At 33.1% G+C, this 22,978-nt stretch overlaps 1 protein-coding gene across 7 annotated transcripts in view; it reads left to right on the top strand.

The window, feature by feature from the left end:
• Nucleotides 1-715: 715 nt before the first annotated feature.
• ATF7IP (activating transcription factor 7 interacting protein) overlaps nucleotides 716-22,978 on the top strand; it is a 130,638-nt gene continuing 108,375 nt past the window's right edge. For 2 of the 7 annotated variants that reach the window (XM_074269119.1, XM_074269113.1), the window contains exon 1: nucleotides 716-888. Coding sequence is in view for 2 of the 7 variants with exons in the window: in XM_074269109.1 (XP_074125210.1) it covers nucleotides 16,967-17,017 (51 nt within the window). In the remaining 5 variants the exon portion in view is untranslated. Of the gene's footprint in view, nucleotides 889-16,870; nucleotides 17,018-22,978 lie in introns of those variants that run through there. The other 5 variants (XM_074269111.1, XM_074269109.1, XM_074269108.1 and 2 more) reach the window with 5 other exon arrangements.

Genomic DNA, 22,978 nt, shown 5'->3' with positions numbered 1-22,978 from the left:
ATTTATACACAATATTATGAAACATATCCAAATAACATCAAATATCTCTATACACTATATTATGGATGAACAACACATAATGACATGCAGTATATTCAAATTACACAAAAATCACTTTTTAAGGGTCAGAATGGGGAACTGGAACTCAGGCCCGCTCTGTTTCATTGCTGGCCTCTTCTCAGCCATGCAGTTTGGGCTGAATCACAAGCCTCTGTTCTAAAGGGCACGGAGCAAAGATGGAGTTGAGGGTTTTCCCCACCCCCACCTTCTCCTCCAGACTGCTTTCTCTGGAGAGGTTCAAAGTATACTTTGAAAAATGTAAAAGTAAATGATCAACAAATTAAGCCACTTCCGTTGATATCTTTCCTGAAGATCTCAGGCTCAGCCTTCGACCTTAACTCTCCTTCCCTCCCTCCCTCTCTATCTCTTCCTAGCCACCGCAAGGGCTAAGCTTAAGCACCTCAGCCGACAGCTCGAAGCACAGGTCAATTATATAGCCCAACGGGCGGCTGGATTATTGACCAATAACCGTCAGATCTCTCCACAGGATAGGAGGCGGAGCTAATTGCCTTCCTCATTCAAATAAAAAACCGGGAGATTTGCATGGCAAACCAACGGCCGATTTTACCATTGGCTGGGAGCTATAGAGGCGTGGCTAAGGGAAAGAGGAACGAGCCCCTCCTCCTTTCATTTGCATAACGGCCCCCGCGCGTGCTGGGGAGAAGCGGGTTTGTTTTTGAATCTGCGGAGGCGGTGGCAGCGGCGGCGGCAGGCGGCGCAGAGAGGGGAGTGTGCGCGAGACTGAGGTGACGAGTTTGAGAGACGCCAGTGCGGGGCGGACTGCAGGAAGGAGCTTGGCCCTCCCTGCCGCATCTCCAGCCCCGAAAGGTATATATGGACTCTAGGGGCTGTTTTAACCATAGTTTTCTTAAATTACTATTGTAGTTCGCAGGGCTTCCCGCATTATGGCGGTCGCTGATGGAGTGTTTGCGCCTGCGCGGTTGCGGAGCTGCGGGCGGCGCTGCATGGGAGCACGTGATCCTGCGGGGTCCGGCTGTAGCTGCAATTGTGCAGCTGCTAGGGCGGTGGCTGCGCAGGCGCAGTGTTAATTTCCAGAGCTAATGTGGGTGTTTTTTTTTTAAACTGGACGCCATTAAGTTCTAGATCCCCCCTCCCCCCCACCTTTCTGAGGCATTATCTTTATGTGTCTTGATGCTTTTGGAGAAATGAGGAACTATCCTGAAGTCATTCATTTTCAAGAGAATATTTTACTTTTGTCTAAGGCTCTATCCCCTAAGATTTTCCCTTTCTGTCCCCAGTTCTTTATAAACAATGACTCTGGTATGTAAAATGTAGCACACATGGTTCTAGGTTATAATTCAATTCTTGGACTATTACCGAATTCAGATTTCTTATAAAAATATGTTTTTCCATATTCAATACTAGTATGAATTCAGGAAAATAGTTTTATGTAGCAAAAATGTTTTGAAAAAAAAACGAACTGAGAATTTTGCAAATGTTTAACTGAGCTTGTAATTGTCATTTTCTGAATATGAAGGCATTCTTCTGAAAATGTAACAGAAGAAAATAATCTTATTACTTTGTAAAAAAGAATTCATTTTATTTTCCTGATTTTCCAGATTTGTATAGTTTTAAGTGTATGAAGTTTTCATTTTAGTCAATTTGGGTACCACTGAAATAGCATTTGATCATTTCTTTCTTTTGGTTATCTTGTATTTTATGTAACATTTTTACCAAGTTAATGCCAAAGGTTATTTTTATTTGATCACATTATATTTTTAAGTGTCAACAATTTTGTTTTCTTCTGATAAGCATAAATAGGCATATTTGTTTTATAAATTTTAAATCTAAACACATACACAAACACAAAATATGGAAGATTTGACAAGGCCTCTGAGAAGAAAGTATTGTGTCAATATAAATTAAATGCTAATAGAGCTGGAATATACCTTAGTCCTCTGGTCCTCCCTCCTCCTCTTGTGGAGGAAATTAAAGACCCAGGAAAGTTAAATGATTTACCCAGGGTCACACGGTTAAAGGTAGAATTTGAATATAAGCCACAAACTCTAAGCCTTTTTGGAGTATAACTACTGGGCTACTAGCCAGTACATTTTTAATAAATTTACATATACATAACAAACAAACATTGAGATAATATTTGCAAATGTAATGCTGATCATTTTAGATTAGACCATACTATAATGTAACTTAAAACATCTTTGTTATAATGACTTGTTACCTGAGTGGTTTTAAATTATTTTCCCAAATCTTGGAAAACTCCAATTTTAACTATTTTGGAAAATTCTAAATTTTGTGAATGAATTTAAAATAAAACCATTCAATTAATGTGCAGAGACCTAGATTTGTACCGAGTTAGTACTAGATAATTTTAGTTATTTTGAATAATTCTAAATCTTGTAAACAAATTAAAAATAAAAACATCCAATTACTGTGCAGAGACCTAGATTTGTACCATGTTGCTACTAAATAAGGATGGCATTATTGGTGCCTAAAACAAATAGAAAAATAGAGGGAAAAGTAAACTGAAAGAACTGAAGCTTTCTTATTGTGTATTTTAAATAAATGTCATGTGAAATAAATCAGAGGTGGAAGAATATGGGAATGGAACTTGTTTTATTAAAATTAATTCAATAAATATTCTAACTTCTGCTAGGACAATACTGTAAAATTCCCTTTTCTTCTTTGTTCCACCATTAAAACTGATATTAAATCTTATCTCCTAGCATTTTGGGAAATCTTTTTATATGTGTTTTAGAATTATAAGTAATTGTGTTTTACATTTCTTTTATTGGAGTTAGGAGAGACCTGGGTTCAGATCTGGCCTCTGGACACTTAAATAATAGTGTGATCTTACATGACAACCTTAATAAACCTGTTTCCTTTTCATATGAGGGTAACAATATTTGTATTCTTTTTTTTTTTTTTTTTAGTGTTATGAGAATCAAATGGGATAAGTGAATCTGTCAGTTATTAAATGATTTTTCTAGGAAAAGTGACATTAAATGTAAATATTTTAGAAGAGTTGAAAATATATTTGAAACAGTTGCATATTTGGTTAATGTTATATTTATTGATTTTAAAATGCACAGAATTTTAAATTTAAAATCTATATAAGGGATATATACAAAAAATTTTGATGGGGAAAATTCCTATGCAATTTTAATTTTTGTTTGAATAAGGAAAATGGTTTTATATAAATTTTAAAAATTTAGAGATCTTCCTTGCCAGTAAATGTTTTGTCTCACTATTTAGTCAGCTCTGGCTTTTAAAGTCCTTCGTAACCTTCCACCTACTAATCTTTCCAGTCTTATTATGCAGTACAACCTTTCTCACATTCTCTGCTCCAGCCAGACTGCCTTCTTGTTCATTACATGATTCACCCCCATTTCTGTTCTCTGCCTTTTGTGCTGTCTTCCATGCCTGGAATGATCTTCCTCCTCAGCTTTTTCCTCAGAATCCCTTTTATGTCTTTCATGAGTCAGCTCAAGCATTTTACGTGATGAAGTCTTTCCTATTCTCCCCTACTGTTACTGCCTTCCTTCCCTAAACTACTGGTCTTTTATTTGTATATACTTAAGACACTTACAGACACCTCTCCTGTCAGTCTTTTCCCTCCTCCCCTCCCCCTTAGGTCCTTGTTGATTTTTTTGTCTTTGTGGTAGAACAAAACCGTATTTGAAAAGGAGTAGCAGAATAAGGAAAGGTAGAGTGAAACCATATTATGGAAGGATTTGAATACTGTGAATCTGGAATTTATAAATTTAAGTGGCATTTAGTGTATGTAATTTCTGTACTTAGTAAATGTGAATTGCTATCTTTTTTTTTTTTTTTTTTTTTTTTGAATTGCTGTCCTTTCGGTAGGATGGGATGTTCTTTTTCTTAATGCTTAGGTTGCCTAAATGGAATTTTATTTTAATTACAGGGTTCATAAAACAGCCCTTTGTAGTGCAAAGTACACAAGTTTATGAGTCAGATTTTTAAAAACATTCGGAGTTGGTATGGCCTTATACAAGTCACTTCCTTAGTTTTGAAATACAGCAATTCTGTCTTTTTCTCTAAAATTTAATATGTGTCATTCTTTGTAACATTTGATTCTTTTAATCATACCCTTTCCTCTTTGATCCTCTGTTCTCTTGGTCTTCAAAAATAACCCTGCTTTTCTTTCTCCTTCTACCCCTCTGGCTGATTATTTTACTGATTATCATTCTTGCCCTGATCCCAACTGTAGGTATTACCTCAAGGCTTTCTCTGGACTGCTTTATTTTCTCCCTCTGCACTCTGTAACAACAAGGAAATGAGTGGATGACTGGAAAAATAGAAAAGGACTGAATTGTGAAGAGTTTTAAATAGATGTTAAAGAGAGGAACTTATATTTGATCTTAGAGATAATAGGGAGCCTTTGAAATCTGAGTAGAAGTGGAGGAAGTAACATAGCAATTGTGGAAATCAACATTTGTTAGCAGTGGGGAAAGACTTAAGGCAGGATGACCCAAAAGGAGAGACTGCAATAGTTCAGTACAGTGGTGATGAATGCCTGCAAGAGTGGCTATTATGTTCATGGAGAGCCTGGAGCGTATGTAAAGGATTTTGTAGAGGTAAAAATAACAAAATTTGGCAAGTATTGAGTATATATAGAATAAGACTGAGGAATTGAGAATGGTACAGGGTTCTTGATTCTGAATATCTAGAGGAATGGTAATATCTTCATCACTAATAAGATTTTGAGAGAAAGATTGAATTTTGTTTTGAATGTAGAGTTTATCATTTCCATAAGACTAGAAACCAGTTTGAAATGGTTAGGAGTCAGGAAGGAAATAAACATTTGGGGTTTGTCTACATATATTTGATTGATCACTTTCATCAGCTCCCAAAGTTCAACTATCAGATCATTAAACATTTAAAGGCCTACTATGTGTCTGACACCAGCTTAGGACAGAGCCTTTGGAGCAGAGGCACAGTTAATGGCGTATGGATGGTGATCCAGTAAGAATTCTGAAGAGAGACCAAACAGCTAAGAGGGAAAACCAATAATCATGTCATGAAAATCCAGAGAGAATAAAATATTCAGAATGCCAGAAAGGAAGATCTGAGCTCAAGTTATGCTTCTGAGAACAATATTGTTATATTTACCTGGGAAATTTACTAAAATTTTCAGTGGTCTAAACAGAACATCTTTTTTTTTTTTTTTTTTTTTTTTTTTTTTAAACATTTATTTATTTAGCTTTTTATTGACAAAACATATGCATGGATAATTTTTCAACATTGACCCTTGCAAAAACTTTTCCCCTCCTCTCCACCCCCTTCCCTAGATGGCAAGTAGTCCCATACATGTTAAATATGTTAAAGTATATGTTACATATAATATATGTATACATATTTATACAGTTGTCTTGCTACACAAGAAAAATCATATTTAGAAGGAAGATAAAAATCTGGGAATAAAAACAAAAATATAAGCAAACGATAACAGAAAGAGTGTAAATGCTGTGCTGTGGTCCACACTAATTTCCCAGTGTTCTTTTGCTGAGTGTAGCTGGTTCTGTTCATTACTGATCCATTGGAACCGATTTGGATCCTCTCATTGTTGAAGTATACAATGATCTCCTAGTTCTTCTCATTTCACTTAGCATCAGTTGATGTAAGTCTCTTCAAGCCTCTCTGTATTCATCCTGCTGGTCATTTCTTAATAGAACAATAATATTCCATAACACTCATATACCACAATTTACTCAGCCATTCTCCAATTGATGGGCATCCATTCATTTTCCAGTTTCTAGTCACTACAAAAAGGGCTGCCACAAACATTTTGGCACATACAAGTCTCTTTCCCTCGTTTAAAATCTCCTTGGAATATAAACCCAGTAGTAACACTGCTGGATCAAAGGATATGCACAGTTTGATAACTTTTTGACTATAGTTCCAAACTGCTCTCCAGAATGGTTGGATCCATTCACAACTCCACCAACAATGTATCAGTGTCCTAGTTTCCCCACATCTCCTCCAACATTTGTCATTACCTTTTCCTGTCATCTTAGCAAATCTGACACATGTGTAGTAATATTTTGCATTTCTCTGATCAATAATGATTTGGAACACCTTTTCATATGGGTAGAAAGAATTTCAATTTCTTCATCTGAAAATTGTTCACATCCTTGACCATTTATCAATTGGAGAATGGCTTGATTTCATATAAATTTGAGTCAATTCTCTATATATTTTGGAAATGAGGCCTTTATCAGAATTGTAAAGATGTTTTCCCAATTTATTTGCTTCCCTTCTAATCTTGTGTGCATTAGTTTTGTTTGTACAAAATCTTTTTAACTTGATATAATAAAATTTTTCTATTTTGTGATCAATTATGATTTCTGATTCTTTTTTGGTCACAAATTCCTTCGTCCTCCACAGGTCTGAGAGGTAAACTAGCCTATGTTCTTCTAATTTATTTATAATCTCATTCTTTATGGCTAGATCCATTTTGAATTTATCTTAGTGTACCATGTTAAGTGTAGGTCAATGCCTAGTTTCTGCCATACAAATTTCCAATTTTCCCAACAGTTTTTGTTAAATAGTGTATTCTTATTCCAAAAGTTGGGGTTTTTTGATTTGTCAAACACTAGATTGCTATAGTTATTGACTATTTTTAGATAGAACATCTTAAACTTGTATGTCAAAACAACTCATTATCTTTCCCTCTAAACTCTCGAGAGCAAGACCATCTTCTAACCTCTCACACTTTCGACCTAGAAGTTATCTTCAATTCCTAATTACTTCTCTCACTAACAAACATCTCCCTCTCTCATGTCCACCCAAATGCCAAAAGCCTGTTGATTTCCATCTTTGCAACATCTCTTTAGTACTGTTCCCTTGACACTTTGATCACTCCAGTGCAGGCCCTACGCCAGTGGTCCTCAAACTTTTAAAAAAGGGGGCCAGTTCACGGTCCCTCAGACTATAGGGCCGGACTATAGTAAAAACAAAAGCTCACACTCGTATCTCCACCCCTCAGCCCATTTGCCATAACCAGCGGGCTGCATAAACGTCCTCAGCTGGCCGCATCTGGCCCTTGGGCCATAGTTTGAAAACCCCTGCCCTATACATTGTACCCCTGGATTATTGCAGCCTGCTTCAGTTCTCTCCCCAATGCACATATGATCATGTTACTACTCCCTTACTCAAAGTCCAGTGACCCTCTATTGTCTTCAGGAATACAAAATGCTTTGTTTGGCATTCAAAGACTCATAACCTAGCCTCCTCTTATCTTTCCAGTGATGCTGGCCTCCTGGCTGTTTCACAAACAAGATATCTCATCTCCTAGCACTGGGATTTTCTTCCTCTGGCTGTTCCCTATACTTGGAGCATTCTCTTTTCTAGTTCCACTTTCATTACTGGCCTTCCTCACTTCCTTTATGTCTGTTCTAAAATTATTTCTTTTACTTGAAGCCTTCCCCAAACCCTCTCTGTTAATGATTTCTTCCTGTTTGTCTTTTATATAGCTTGTTTTGTTTATGTTTGTAAGTGCCTTGAGGACAAGGTTTGGATTTTGACTCTAATTCTTTGCTTCTCTAGTAATTTGGAGTATGTTGCTTAATTAAGAGTACAAGTTGTAAAGAAGTAACTTGAGCTGTACTAGTTGATCTCTTCACTAAAAGTTTGTGCCTTATAATGAAATCGCTGATCTGGGCCAAAATAAAAATGCTGATTTGTCTGTTTTTAAAAGAATGATGAGTAGTATTGGCGACATGAAAAATATGTAGTTATATGGTACTCTGATTTGAATTATATGATTTTATACCTTTGGGCATGTCTAAATTATGTACTCTCATAAAATTGTATTTTAATTTAAAATCTACTAAAGTATGCCATGATTTGGCATGGGTAAGACATGTATTTTGGGAAGTTGGTCTAAGTTAGTTTAATAAGATGATTCTTAGCAAAGTGGATGCCTCCCTTCATTGGTGCAGATGGCAGTGCATTCATGCTTTCTCAAATCTTGTATGCATAAAGTCTTCATTCTGTAAATCTCCCATTAGTCCACCCAACATGCAGTAGCTCTTCCTCTATTTGAAATTGCATGTATAGCAATGCAGCATTATCTTTTGAATATATGAACTATATGCTTATTTATTTGCAGTTCTTAAGTCTTATTCATGGTACTATCTTTTTCTCTCTGCCTGTCTATACTTGCCTCCGAAATTCATAACCTTTTTCCATCATTTCTCTAATAATAGCTTTTTTGTTGCATCTCTTGCATAATTCTTTAATAATAACAATATGTTGTCACCCACTTGGGCCCCTAATGTATCATTTTATTGCCTTTTGGGTGACCTGCAACTTTGATTCTTCAGAGACGGGATGCTATCTATTTTGTAGTCAGATAACACCAAAGAATATTAGTATTTGAAAGGTGCCTCTAACAACAACAAAGGAGTAGGTTAAAAAAAAAAAAATAGTCCTGGCCATGCAGCTCTATGTTTTGAAAAGTGTAAAGTATTTATTTACATTTCATATACTTTCATGACATAGCCAGGCTGAAAAATGACTGCTGCATATCTGGTGCTCAGTAGCTTTTGAATCAATTTCCTGTTAGCTTCATTGACTTTTTGACAGTGGAAAGTCCAGCTTCTTCTTGCCAGCCATAGAGATCAATGAGTGCCATTCCCTTCCAAATTTCCCTCATTCATTTAACTCCTGATTAGCCATGATGGTTTGGGTTTTTTATAAATCTTTTTGAATGACTTGTCACTCAGAAAATATTGATTGAGCATTTTTTCTTTGCAAAGTCATTGCCAGATATTGTGGGGGATACCAAGAAGGCAAATTTCTGCCTGCCAGAGTAGATAAGCAGAATTCCTGAAATAATTGAAACAAGAATAAGCCTTAGGCTAAGATCTTCTATTCTGACCCCATTTTTACAGACTAGGAAACTGATCTATATTTAACAAGCAGTGTGTTTTGAACTTAGCTCTTTCTGACCCAGGAGTTTTTGTGTGCATATATTGAGGAGGGGTCTTTCTCTCTCTCAGCTTTATGAGAAGCCTACTGTATGCCAGGTGCTGAAGTAGGTATTGGTGATATGGAGAGAAAAAAATGAAAATATTTGTTCTGTCGGAGCTTCCATTCTTCTGAAGGGAACATGTATATATCAAACAGATACAAAATAAATTCAAGGCACACTTAGCAAGAGGAAAGCACCAGCACCTTGATCAAGGATCAAGAAAGGTCTTGTGAAGGGCAGCTAATTGGTGCAATGGATAGAGCACCAGCCCTGAAATCAGAAGGACCTGAACTCAAATCTGGCCTCAGACACTTAACACTTCCTAGCTGTGTAACCCTGGGCAAGTCACTTTCACCCCAATTGCCTCAGGGCAAAAAAAAAAGCCTTGTTAGTTTAAACTGTTCTAAGGAAGGGAAGATTCTGTGAAGTCTGGAAGTACATAGAAGATATAAATGAAATGCCAATGTGAGACTCAAAGAATCTCAATTTGGCAATCTTAAGAGTGTGGGAGAGGGTAGTAATATTCTTATTAAAGCTAAAAAGAGTTGGAGACAGTTTTTGTTTTTGTGTATTTTGAACGACTTAATAGCTAAAGGACAGAACCCTAATTTGGAAGTTTATATTTTATCCCACCAGTTTCTACATCTGGATTGATTTGGGTTATATTGTTTATTTTAAAAAGTGAAAGTATTGTTACTATTTTCACCTTTGGCATATAAGCAATAAATGAACTAATGATTGATCTTAATTTTTGTTTTTAAAATTTTTTTATTCATATATTTTTATATCATCTTACAATTCCCATTGGAACTGGCAGAGACTTTTTAAATTTTCAGTGTGAGCATTTACATTTTAGAAATCGCAAAGGTACAAACGAGGGCTGGATTATAATTTTATTTGATTACATTGTTTTATTGATTGTCTAGATTTAAAGAATGATGGAAAAAAATGTGAATAATACAGATTAAATTTAAAAGTGTGTGGAACTTGGAGCCAGTTAAACATTTGCTAGCATACTTCTGCCTACTCCCTTCCAGAAAACTACCCCTTGTAATAAATTATTAAGAAAAGGATAAAAAGTTCTACAAAATTTATATCAAAAAACATCTCCCATTCAAAATGTAGTCACTATAGTTTTGGAACATTGTTTTGATTGATTAGGTATTATTCTTTACTTTAACATTATTGTATCATTCCCTGCTTATCTATATTCATCATTAATAATTTAATAAGTTCTTCTAGCATAGCAATATTTTTTTTTATGCCACAAATTGTTTAACCATTTTCCAGTCAATGGTCATTGACTGCCCCTCAGTTTTTTGCCACCATGAAAAATACTTCTCTAAATATTTTGTTGAAGGTGTTTTTTTTGTCACTGACCTCCTTTGGGTATATACTTACCAGGGCAAATTTTAGGTTAACAGCTTTAGATATTTTAGTCCATTTGCATAATTCCAAATTCTTATCCCAGAGTAGAGTAATTGGACCAATTCATAGCTCAGCTAACAATGTATGAGTGTGCTATTCTTTTCATAATTCTTTTAATACTGATTTTCTCATCTTTTGAATTCTTTGCCAAGTAGTTGGATGTGAGGTGAAATCTCAGAGTTGTTAAGATTTGTATTCTCTAATTTTAGCAACTTGGAATATGTTCACATGGTTGTTAAATAATTTGTAATTCTTTTGAGAATTGTCTTTTTAGATCTTCTCCCCACTTAATTCAAGAATAGCATTTTATCTCATATATTTCTTTTTGATATCTTGTACCTTAGATACCATTGGTCTTAATTTCTAAAGCAATTAGTAGATTTTCTTAACACATATAGTCAGGCCATGTTTTCCTGACTGAAAGATTCCTAATAATAGAACTATGTACATAAAAAAATAATAAAACTATCTACCTATTAAATTTCCTCTAGACAGAATATGCTATATAATGAACATTTAACTAATAATTGAGTTGAATCAAATATGAGTAAATTTAGAAGGTTAAAATATTTTTGTCATGGTTTTATTTTTGTGGTTATTTTCTTATTGCTCTGTAGCCTAGAGGTTTTATCCTAGTGCTTTTTATCATCTGAGACAGGCTTAGACAGAGATGGGAGAAGGTTATAGGCTTCATTCAAACCTTTGCTAGAAAGAAGGAAAGGGAAAGTTGCTACAAGAAACTTTTTTGGGGGAGGAGGGAGAAGGAAGAACTAAAGGAATTGAAACAAAGGAAGCTGGGGATTGTGAGCCACTTATTTTGGTTTGGGAACACCAAACTGATTATTTAAGATGCCTTTTTGGAAATGATTTAGCCATGGAGTGAGTGGCCTTTTAAATTTGATTTCACCTCTACCTGTTATCTCAAATCAGATTAAGGAAATTTGTAAATATCTATCTTCTAGTTGACCAGTTCTCTGTTTGATGGAGTTCAAAGAGAAATTGTCCCAGGATGTGTTATTTTGCTATTTTTCTTTCTTGTGTAATATTCTACTATTTTGTTGGTAGACAAAATGATAGTTTGATAGCATTTTGTAATTAAAGTATTAATCTCATTAGAACTCATTGAAAGCATCTTAAGCTAATTGAAAGCATCTTAAAGACAGTCCTTAGAGCAGACTAGATGGTAGAGCGGTCCTGTATACTTCATACTGTTCGCATATAGTTTTGACTTTTGCTAAGTCTCTGTTTTGAAACCTTTTATTTCACTGAGTTTGGTAACATTTATTTAAAATGTTGTTCATCACTAGGAAATGAGTGTGAACTTTTTGCATTTTTGTTTTTCTTCCTAGGTTATTTTTACCTTCTGAATCCAATTATTCTTGTGCAACAAGAGAACTGTTAGGTTCTGCACACATATATTGCATCTAGGATATACTATAACATATTTAACAAGTATAAGACTGCCTGCCATCTGGGGGAAGGGGTAGAAGGAGGGAAGGAAAAGTCGGAACAGAAGTGAGTGCAAGGGATTATGTTGTAAAATATTACCCAGGCATATGTTCTGTCAATAAAAAAGTTATAATAAAAAAAATAATAAAATGTTGTCCCAGTTCCAATATAGTTTGTTGAATTATTATTATCCTTTTTACAGTGCATCTTGTCTTTACATTTGAGCATGGGGATTATTATCTGATCATAATACAAAATAAGCAAATTCACAACAAAAAAACTTTTAAAAGAAAATCCAGAATGATGTGAGCTTTTCTAACCAATATGCTATTGTTTCTCATTAATTTTTTCTTGCTTTATTTCATATTTGACCTAGACATAATCATCACAACTTGATACATCTTCACCTACTTCTGTCTTCCTTATGGGAGAAGAGGTAGAAGAAATAATTTGTTTGCTTTTTTAAAAGAATTTTGGTTGGTAGACCAAGTGAGGATAAAAACAGTTTAAATCAATTCCCACTAAGTTGAAATTTGCTTTCTCGGTAAGAATAAAAAGAAGATGTATTTGGACAACTAGAAAATTTTCAGTAAATCTCAACAAAGAAATTAAACAAAAGGAAATATAAAAGTTATCAAAGCAAGGTAGGTAAATAATTTATTGTTGATTAGTATCAAAGTAGAATAAATTATAATTCTCAGATAGTTTAGATAACTAATTGAAATGTACTTTTAGGTACTATGTTGTTACATCTAAAGTCTTAGAAGACTTCAAGGTACTGTTGTAGTTTTATAATGAGCTTTTTGAAAATCTGGTTTTTAGTTTTGTTGTTTAACACTTAATTAGCTATTGGCAAACAGTCAAGCCAGTTAATTTATGTTTATGGAGATCTTTCAACCATACTAAGTTTCTACCTTCTTTATTCCTAGACAATCAAAAGTTTTCTTGAACAAATATATATTAATTTTTGATACAGACTTCAAAAATTATTACCCTAATCCTTGTTAACTAACAAAAAACGTAAGGAATGATATTGGTGACCAGAATCTGGTTTGAGAAAAAAGGTGGTTTTAGGAATCTAAAATAAATAAATAGATAACATCATGGAGCAAAATAGATTTTTCCATAAAGGAATGAGTGAGCTACACTCAGTGTAGAATAGTGGTTCTACACTTTGGGCCCAGTAACGATAATTTATCATAAAACAAGCACATTCCTTACCATATTGAGCTTTAACAATGAATAGAATTGTGTCCAAATATGGTGCTGAAATTCCCTACTTGTGGGTTTTTTTAAAAAATACATATAAATAACTTGTTATGGTCCAAAAAATTAAATGTTTCATGATTTATATATATTGATTTATAAAATAAATTATCAAAAGCTTTTGCTAACTAAATCAATTGAGATAACACATAAAGCTCTTTCTAAATTTTAATGTTATATAAATTATGATTTTAATTTCTATTACACCAGCATCTATATACTTCTAGAAAACCATAAACATGTTTATTATATTGAATCAATTCATATTTAGTTGATGATATATACTTAGATGATTGATATATACTTGGATTCAGGAACTCCTTGTGATAATTAATGTCTGATGGGAACTGACATATAGCTAGCTAGCTGTTCTAGCTTTATTTTAGGAGTTTCTCATTTGTCTTATTCTGAAAACATTTCAGTATTTACAATAACTAAAATTAATAATACTTTTGCCTCTTTTTGTATCCCTAGTGCTTTGCATAGTGTCTGGGACATGGTAGATCCTCAATAAAAGTCCCCCCCCCCCCCCCCCAGGCTGGGGTTAAGTGACTTGCCCAGGGTCACACAGCTAGGACGTGTTAAATGTCTGAGACCAGATTTGAACTCAGGTCCTCCTAAATTCAAGGCTGGTGCTCTATCCACTGAGCCACCTAGCTGCCCCAATAAAAGTTTATTGAATGATAATGATTACTGCTTTATCTAGCAGTACTCTTTGAACAATTGTGAATGATTACAGATCTTTCTGATCAATTTTTTTTTTTTTAAGAAGAATTGATTTTAGAATGTTTTACCAAAGGATAAGTATTTAATTTTCTGGTTATATTTAATATGCTTAAATCAATAAAGCCATTATTGTTAAGTAAGGGAGAACCTTCTGAGTAAGATTTTTAAGTTCTCTTAAATGTTTTTAAATGTTAAAATTTAAAAATTAAATAGTTAATGAAATTAATAAATTATAAGCTTGGTAATAGAATAAACTATTAGGATTCTGGGTAGAATGGTTACTGGAAAATAATGGATCCAGTAAATACGGATATTATCCAAATTATATGAATTTCCTTAGTGGAATTAAAAATGTATGAAGTGCCTAAATTGTAGCCTGCTAAATATTTTTCATAGATGTGATGCCTAAATATGGTGGTGATTTGGGTCATTTAGGAGATGACATTCTGTTGATATCAGTGCTATTTCTCATTGTCATTGTATATCATAGATTGTCAGAAGTGAAGTGAACAGATATATCTTCCAGTGTACTTTTTTGTCTCAACTTCAACACTTCTGATGAGGAGGCACTAATTGATGATAAAATCCATTCTATTTTTTGAGTAGAGAATATAGTTAAGTCTTCCTTAGAGTGAGTCAAAAATCTTATCCTTTAACTTCTTTTGATCTTGTTCCTACCATACATTTCCAAATAGAATAATTTTTATCCCTCTTGGATATAACCCTAAATTTATTTTTAGTTTAGGCAATTGTAAATCTATTTCCCCTCCTATCTATTCTGATTTTTCCCTTAAGGCTAAATAAACAGCCCTAGTTCCTTGATCCAGGATATGTAGATATGTACTGTAAAAGGAATTCTTGTTCAGGTATGGGTTGGAATAAATTACCTTTAAGATTCCTTCGACCCTTAAGAATGTATAGTTTTGATTATTGTGCCTTAGGCAAAGTTTGAAAATAGCATCCCAAGTATGAACCAAAAGTCTGTATCATGACACACTGCATTACAAATTAATACCAGTCAGGTATTTAAACCTCAGCAACACAGAAAGCAGATTTTCCTAATATTTTAAAAATGTATGTTTATTATAAAGTAATATTATATTCCTCACTTTATGCTGTGGTTGTGTACTTTACCTATACCTGATCTATAATGCTGGATTTATTGCCATGGTAAGCCATCTTGAGCTTGAAGAACTCTTGTATTGGACAATTTACTACCTCCAGACATAGGTCATTACATTTTTAGACAGTTCTTAATTGTTGTGAAATTTTCGTTGTGACAAATCAAAATAGCCTCTCTGCATCTTTGGTCCATTGTCCCTAGTTGTGATCCCACAGTGGAAGTCAGCAGCCCCTGGTGCTTTGCTATATCACAACTGCAGATGCTTCAGTGGGGTCAGTTGTTTCACCAGTCATCATGGCCTTCCCTCAACCAACCTTGCTTTTCCAATTCGCATTGGAAAATTATTTGCTGAAGAAGAGTGAGATATGTTAAAATATCTGGTAATTTATGATATTGTGGATAAAATATTCTGGAAAAGCTCTACTAAATAGATTTCTTAAGTTAGCAGGCCTGCCACCATATCATGAACATAGTTTACTCTAAAACTTTAAAGAATGTGTATAAAACTGAAATAATGTGACCTCTTGATCTCTTAGAAGAAAGCCTTTTTTATTCATAGTATGTGTTGGATTTGTAATCATATCTTACCTTTACCTCTCATCAGAGCTCTCTCCCAACCTCCTTATCCCTCCCTCGTCCCCCCCAATAGATGGATAGTGACTATCACAAGAAAGTGTCTGATTGGTAGGGAAGGGATCCTAGGATTTTAGAGCAAGAAGGGAATTCAGAGGGAGATCATCTACTCTAGTATTTTCATTTGCAGCTGAGGAAAAAGAAAAAGAATCATTAAATAATTTGCCCAAAGTCGCACAGGGATTCATAGCCAGGTCTCTCTCTGTTTATTAATATAGTCCATTTACATAATAGTATATTACCCTCCATCTTTGTGTTTCCCAAAATGTTTCTTAAAATGTGTTAGCTATATGTTGTTTCTTTATGTCTTTAAATGGATTCATTCACCTAAGACAGTGGGACATAAAAGGTTTAAGACATGGGCTACTCTCTTACCTTTGCTTCCAAAGGAAAATGGTGACTGCTCATCCTTCTATCCAGGGATACATTTACTTCTTTATGTCTTTCTCCATTTTAGGGAGAAAGAATTACAGATACCCCAAGAACAGCTTTTATGCAATAATTGTTTTACAAAGAAAAACTTTTTTCAACTAAGTAGTTAAAATAAGCTTCATTAACTTTGCTAGTTCTCAGCATGTTTTCACTTCTGACTATTCAAAATAATTTATGAATCTCACAATTTGCCTTTATATTCTACAAAGTATTTTGTATATTTGCAAAAATTTGCATGTTTTGTTGCTCGGGTTGTATAAGATTTCCAAGCATTTTATTGTTTTCCTAGAAACAATGAATTTTGGTTTTTATAGCTTTAAAACAACACCATTTGAAAGCTAAAATTTCGAGATTGGCAATATTGTGAAAATATATGAAAAATGAAATGGCTGTGAGCAATGTTTTGTTTGTTTTTTGTTTTTTTTTCTGGACTGAAATGTAGATTTTTCTTTGAAAAGTATTCCCTAATATTTACCTACTCTGTGTGATTTGGCTCTTTCTCTGTAACTGTTAATATATGACATGGAGTTATGCTATCTGGGATCTGGAAGTATCTGAAGTCTGTATTGCATATCCTGATTCACAGACGTTACATTACAAAACTGGCTTCCTGCCTTCTGTGTTTTATTGTTATGTTCTCAGAAGCTGCATTGTTTGTTGCAGTTTATGCATTAGCTGTTGTCTCAATGCTTATTCAGTTTCCTGCAGGCTGACAAAGTGGGAGGTGCTTTGTTTGATACATTGCTGATTTTTCACTGTGAGCTTGTTCTGGAGTGCACATTGCAGCCATCTTAATTACATTTCAGTGCAACTGAGACAGTGCAGTGTCTCAAAATGGCTGCTTGAATGTTCTCTGTAGCAGTTTAGCTTGAATGTATGCTAATAAGCAAATCTTTTGTAGTCACATGCATCGGGAACTAGAGGTAAGAAGCCATTTACAATATTCTTGTTTGGAAAATTAATTCTTACCAACATATTTGAATTTTGTTTAATTTATAGAACCAAAATTTTATAAAAGAATAGGTTCTCTTGATAAGTTAGCATTAATAATTACTCATAGAGCCTTAATGCTTATAAAAATCTCAATATAAATTAATGAGGTCAAAGGTTAAATTCTTTAAAAATTCTCAGATCAGAAATAAATTTTCATTATCTTAAATTGTTTCACTCAGACACACTAACAGTGCTTTTCTGCTCTTGATTGAGTAAGTTAATATTTAGTTTGTGCTAGGACTTCTTGTATGTTAATTACTTTTTAAATCTTTTAACAAATTGAATCATTTGAGTTGTTTTTTTCCTAAAGTGATTTAAGCCAAGCTGACTTTCTAAAGATTTTATTATAGAAATACAAGACTTTAAGTCTTAGATTTTGAAGAACAGTAAAAAGGTTTCTCTGTCTTTGGAAAAAAGTCATTGCTTTTAGTGATTTAAAGGTCTATGCTTAAATGTTTAGTCTATGAGAAGTATACTACTTAGTTATAGACTGTTCATTTTCTATCTTTTATTCCATTCCTTCTCCCATTGTGATTTTCTCTTACTCCTGCCACCTCTAAAAATTAATATTTTATTCTAGTTTTAAAATTTAGTTGACATTTAGATCATGACCTTGAATTTAAAAGTTACTCACATTTTCTTGGGCCCTAGTAACTGTTTTATTTTTCTGCTGCTTGTGTGTGTGTGTGTGTGTGTGTGTGTCTAGCTTTGGGATTTAGAAAATAAAAACATTTTAAAAACTTGGAAAGATTTTGGAAGGACATGGAGTAAATGATAGATACATGATATTCACAAATAAGAATAAGCCCTTTTGACATTTAAGAATCTTTTTTTTTTCTAGGTTAATTATCGACTCATTATTTGGGATTGAATAAACGTCTTAATCTTCCATTTTAATTAGCTTTATATATTTCATTGAATTATGAGGTTAAAATTAGAATGGACTTTAAAGATTATTTAATACAACCTTCTCCTTTTACAAGTGCAGCTGAGGCCTAGAGATCATATAAGTAGTAAGTAAATAAGCTGGGATTCGAACCCATGGCCTTTTATCCCCTGATCTTTCTACTTCCTTGATTTACATAAAAACCTTATTAAAATAGGTCTAAAATCAGACATGTGGCATATGTGGTTCTTAAAGTTTGAAATGATTCTTTTGGATTTTGAAGAATCCTTATTACTCCTTAATAATGAGACATAGTTGAAATCATTAGTATTTTCAAATTATACGCTTAAAAAATTGAAGCTATCATTATGTAAACTTTGAATTAAAATTTTAGTTTGCTTTAAATTTATTTTTATGTAGACATTAATTTTCCTAGATCTTTATATATGCATTATTTAAAAGAAATAATTGGAATAAAAATATTATCTTGTTCTTTTGAATATTTATATGATCAATTTTACTGTAATATTACTTTTAATATTAGTAATTCCAGTTTTCTGAACAGCTGAAAATTATTACTTTATCATGGAGTCAGAAATTTTAGAATTTGAAGGGACTTTAGTGGCCATGTAGTTCCATCTATTATCTAACCTCTCAGGTTCTACTATTTTAGTGAATGCAAAATTTTGTCTCATGTCCCTGACTTTCAATATTCTGTCACTTAAGAAGTTTATGACATATTGAAACATTTATAAGATTCTAGCAACCATATGCAGTTAATTACAAATACTTTTATCTTAACCCACTGATGAAAATCTATAAAGTATTAAATATTTTCCTGCTTTTCAGGGGAATATTTGTTGAAGCCCATGCAGGCAATTGTATAACTGGACATAATTTAACCTTTTGGGGGACTAGCTCAAGGTCACTTGTAATTATTTATACTGTGTTGTAAATGGTATGGGACATTGAATTGAATTTGTACTAAATTATACAAACTTTGATATCTTTAATAAAAGAGGTAACATGGTATAATTTGTATTGAATAATGATGTGTGCTGAACTTGAAATCAGTCAGGCTTGAGTTCAGGTTCTTCCTTTAAAACTTGTAGGATTCTGACTACTAGTTTCATCATCTCTAATATTTGTAGTACTTATTTTACATATTTGTTTCAAAGACCAAATATGATAATTCATGTAAAAGGCTTTGTAAATTATAAAGTATCATATTACTTGTGATAATACTTATTCTAAAGTTCTGTTGTAATGAATTAGAATCATGTAGTTACAGGGAAAGTAAAAAAAAATCCTAGTTGACAGAATGATGAAGAAAAGCATTATAACTATAATTCAAAGAAGGCCTAAAATGACTTGCAGTTCATAATCCAAAGTGTCCTGAATGGTTTTTTATTACTATTTCAAAACTAATTTTGAACTCATTCTAATTACATATTTTCCATGACAAACATATCCCTAGTTTAAAACAAAAAATTTGTCTGCTTTATTGGCCTGTGCATGTAGTATATTTAAGAGCTCCCTAATGAATAATGGGAATTGTTTCCTGTGGGTCAAACAAGTGAACCTTATATCATTTGGTCACTTTTGTGATATTTGTACAATCTGTTGGTCTGATTTACTGGGTTTTTTGAGGGGAAGGGCAGTTATCCTAGCCTTTTTTCTTTCAGATTACTTATCTGATGTGTTTAGCCTGTAATTACCATATAAATGTATATTACCTGGAATATGCAGAACTGAATAATCTTTTGGTTTTTTGCTAAAATCCTGTCTAGTTAAAATTATTTTGTCAAGTCACTTGAGTTAAAGTATAATAAAAAGATTTAACAATAAATGACAAAATGAATAGAAATTATTTTGCTGTGAGAGATGAAGGATCACATGTTTAGGATTACGGTAAAAGAAAGACATATTTTGATATGAAACCTAACAGTGTAAAGGAAAGAAAACTGAACTTTGAATGGGAATATCTGAATTTTAGTTTTGCATCTGCTATTAATTAATTGTGTGACACTGGGTAAATTCCTTAACATTCAGACTGGTTTCTTCTCTAAAATGAGGAGCTTGAATAATAAAATTACAGAAAGAGAAGGTTTGGACAGAAATCAAGTTCAGTGCATCCTTTTTCATTACATTATCTCATTTACATAATTTCTGTTAAGCATTTAATCTTTATTTGAATAAATTCACTAATTTACTATGTCCTAAGCACATAGTAAGTAAAATAAAAGGGAAATGATATATATTTGGGAGTAATGACCAGTGAGAGGTATTTTGGTTTGGAATGTGAATGGAACCAGAGGAGTGTGTTGACACACTCTTTGCTGTAGAATTGACAATATTGATTTGATATGATTTCAGAATTAGAAAAGTGGAAGAGAGATGTTTTTAAGGACTTTAGTGAAGAAAGTAGAAATATTATGGCTTGAGATAGGGAAGAAAAATGTAGGATGATAATTAGTTTGAATAATAGGATGAAGGGAATATTTTTGTTTTTAAGAATAGGTTATAGGAAAGGAACCAGTAGATAGCATGAGATAAGAGAATAGGGGTAGTCTGTTGTAGAATGCTGGTAGAAATGAAATTATGAATTTTTATAGAGGTGTCTTGACAAAAAGGTTATCTCATCACAGGAGACAGATGAAGCTGGAAGAGGGAGGGAAATAATGTCTGAGAGATGGGAGATTAGGAGTGGAGAAATTAGAGCTCTTATGTAATGACATCATTATTTAAATATGAGGTAAGCCTTTATTCAGCTTTGAAAATGTATGAAAGGATTGTTACCAGAGACTTGACTTGAGGAGAAAAGAGATTTGAAATGTGGTTAATGGGGTAGAGAATCAAAGGATAGAAGTAGAATTGCCTTGCTATAGTGAGGGCCTACTTAGATTTTTTTTTGGGGGGGTTAGTGGTTTATTAAGTTTTATTGAATACACTTTATAGAAGATTACTATGTACAGAGGGGAAGAGGTATGTGAGAAAATTTCTTGGTCTTTTCCTTGGACAATATTAATGATCTCTTAGCTTATAGACCCTTTTTTGCCTGGTTAGTCTTAGACTTGTGAACCTCAGCTTGATCAGACATGATCTGTTGTATCTATCTTCAGTTTATAAATGTGTTTTATAAGAGAATACTTTAAAGTCTACTTACAAAAAAAAAGTGCCACCAGCTTAGATGTGAATGTGCTTATGTATGGCAGTTTTTTTTTAATTACCCGTATTTATGAAGTTGGTGATGCAGAATTTTCATTCTCTTTGGCCTCAGATTGGTTTTTGCATATAAGCATCGTCTAAACCTTTTCTCACTGCCCATGTGCCCACCTTTCTGGCATAACTGGAGTGGGTTTTTTTTTTTTTTGTGGCATTGGGCATGGTAATGGACAATAACAAGCTCCTAGGTGTATAACCAACAAATTATCCAGCCTCTTCTTAAAGACTTTCTAGGAGGGAAAACTCACTTTATCTAGTTCTGCAGTGGGTATATATGACAAACTCATTTCTCCATCAGTGAGAGGAAAGTGGCCATAGTTAGACATTAATATCCCAGCCAATCATACATTGCATGAAGAATTAAAATGGCCATAAAGAAACAGAAGACAACATTATCTGTAGAGTCACTCCTTATAGTCAAAACTTGTTCATATTTTTACCACTTAATCATTGGAGAAAAGCTTTTGACCTCATTGGGTTAATTCATTCTATATTTCAGATTTCACATATTTGTGAATAAGACTTTTAATGACAATGTGTCCCCTTCAATTTACAGTTTCTCTTATAGCTATTCTGATTAATTTTTGAGGGGGGGAATTGAGAAGTGGAGACTTTTACATTTAACATAATTTCTCTCCTTTTTATTAAGTATTCTTCCCTAGCTAAAAATGTGAGCATTAGTTCCTTTCTCCACACTTTTTTTTTTTTTTAGATAATGTGATGTTTACATTTCCATCTTATATGTATTATATATTTCCAAATATACCTTTTTGGAATTTATAGTGATTATTTGTATAAAGTAGTAATTATATAACCTTATAACTCACAAAATGCTTTCGATATTTGTTTGTTCTAGAGAATCCAGTTCCTAATAGTTTTGTATTGTTAATTTATTGATTCTGTTACTGTGTTCAGTTTCTGAATTGTGTTTATTAGTTTTGGTGAGTTCTATTTTTAAACAGTACAAAATATTTAGTGCTGCATTATGATATAATTTAAGATATAATTGTAGGTCCCATTTATTCCTACTCTTCCTTTACATAGCCAACTATGCTTCCTTTGTTACTTTTTCATCCACTTACTTAGACAACTGTTTGTTAATTTGATTGGCATACCTTGAAAATTAATATATTAATTTAGATAATATTTTTATAATATTGGTACAGCCTAACCATGTACAGTAGTTTTCAGTTTTTTAAAGTCATCTTTTATTTCTTTAAAGAATGCATAGTGGATGTTTTGGTAATTAATACCCACATATTTTATTCATTATATTTTAAATTTATATGAATTTTTTCTATTTTTTTCCTCTTGAAATTTATTAGTAATATTCATATATGCAAATTTCTGTAGCTCTATTTTATATTAGAGCTAGTTTATTTATAGTTTTCATTCTGTATTGTTGCACAATAAACCCTCATATGCACAAATACAGGCAATTTTTTATTCTTTGATTAACTTTATATATATGATTTAAAAAATTCTTCTTGTTCACTCTTCATTATTTCATGCAAGTTTTTCCATGTTTTTCTAAAATCAATATGCTTCTTATTTGTTTTAGAAAGAAATTCATATTCCATCACAAGTATATTTCATCTTATTAACTATTCCCTAATTTATGGGCATCTCTTCGATTTTCAGATCTCTACCACCACAAAGAGAACTCTTTTCCCTTTTCAAGACTTAATAGTAATATTGCTGGGTCAAAGGAAATACACAGTTTTATAAGTCAGATTGCTTATCTTTTTCCCCCTTTTTGTCACTTTAGTCAGTATGATAG

The sequence above is a fragment of the Sminthopsis crassicaudata genome, chromosome 5 (genome assembly GCF_048593235.1).
Source record: "Sminthopsis crassicaudata isolate SCR6 chromosome 5, ASM4859323v1, whole genome shotgun sequence".
Lineage (NCBI taxonomy): Eukaryota > Metazoa > Chordata > Mammalia > Dasyuromorphia > Dasyuridae > Sminthopsis > Sminthopsis crassicaudata.
This window is presented reverse-complemented; position numbering and strand designations above follow the sequence as displayed.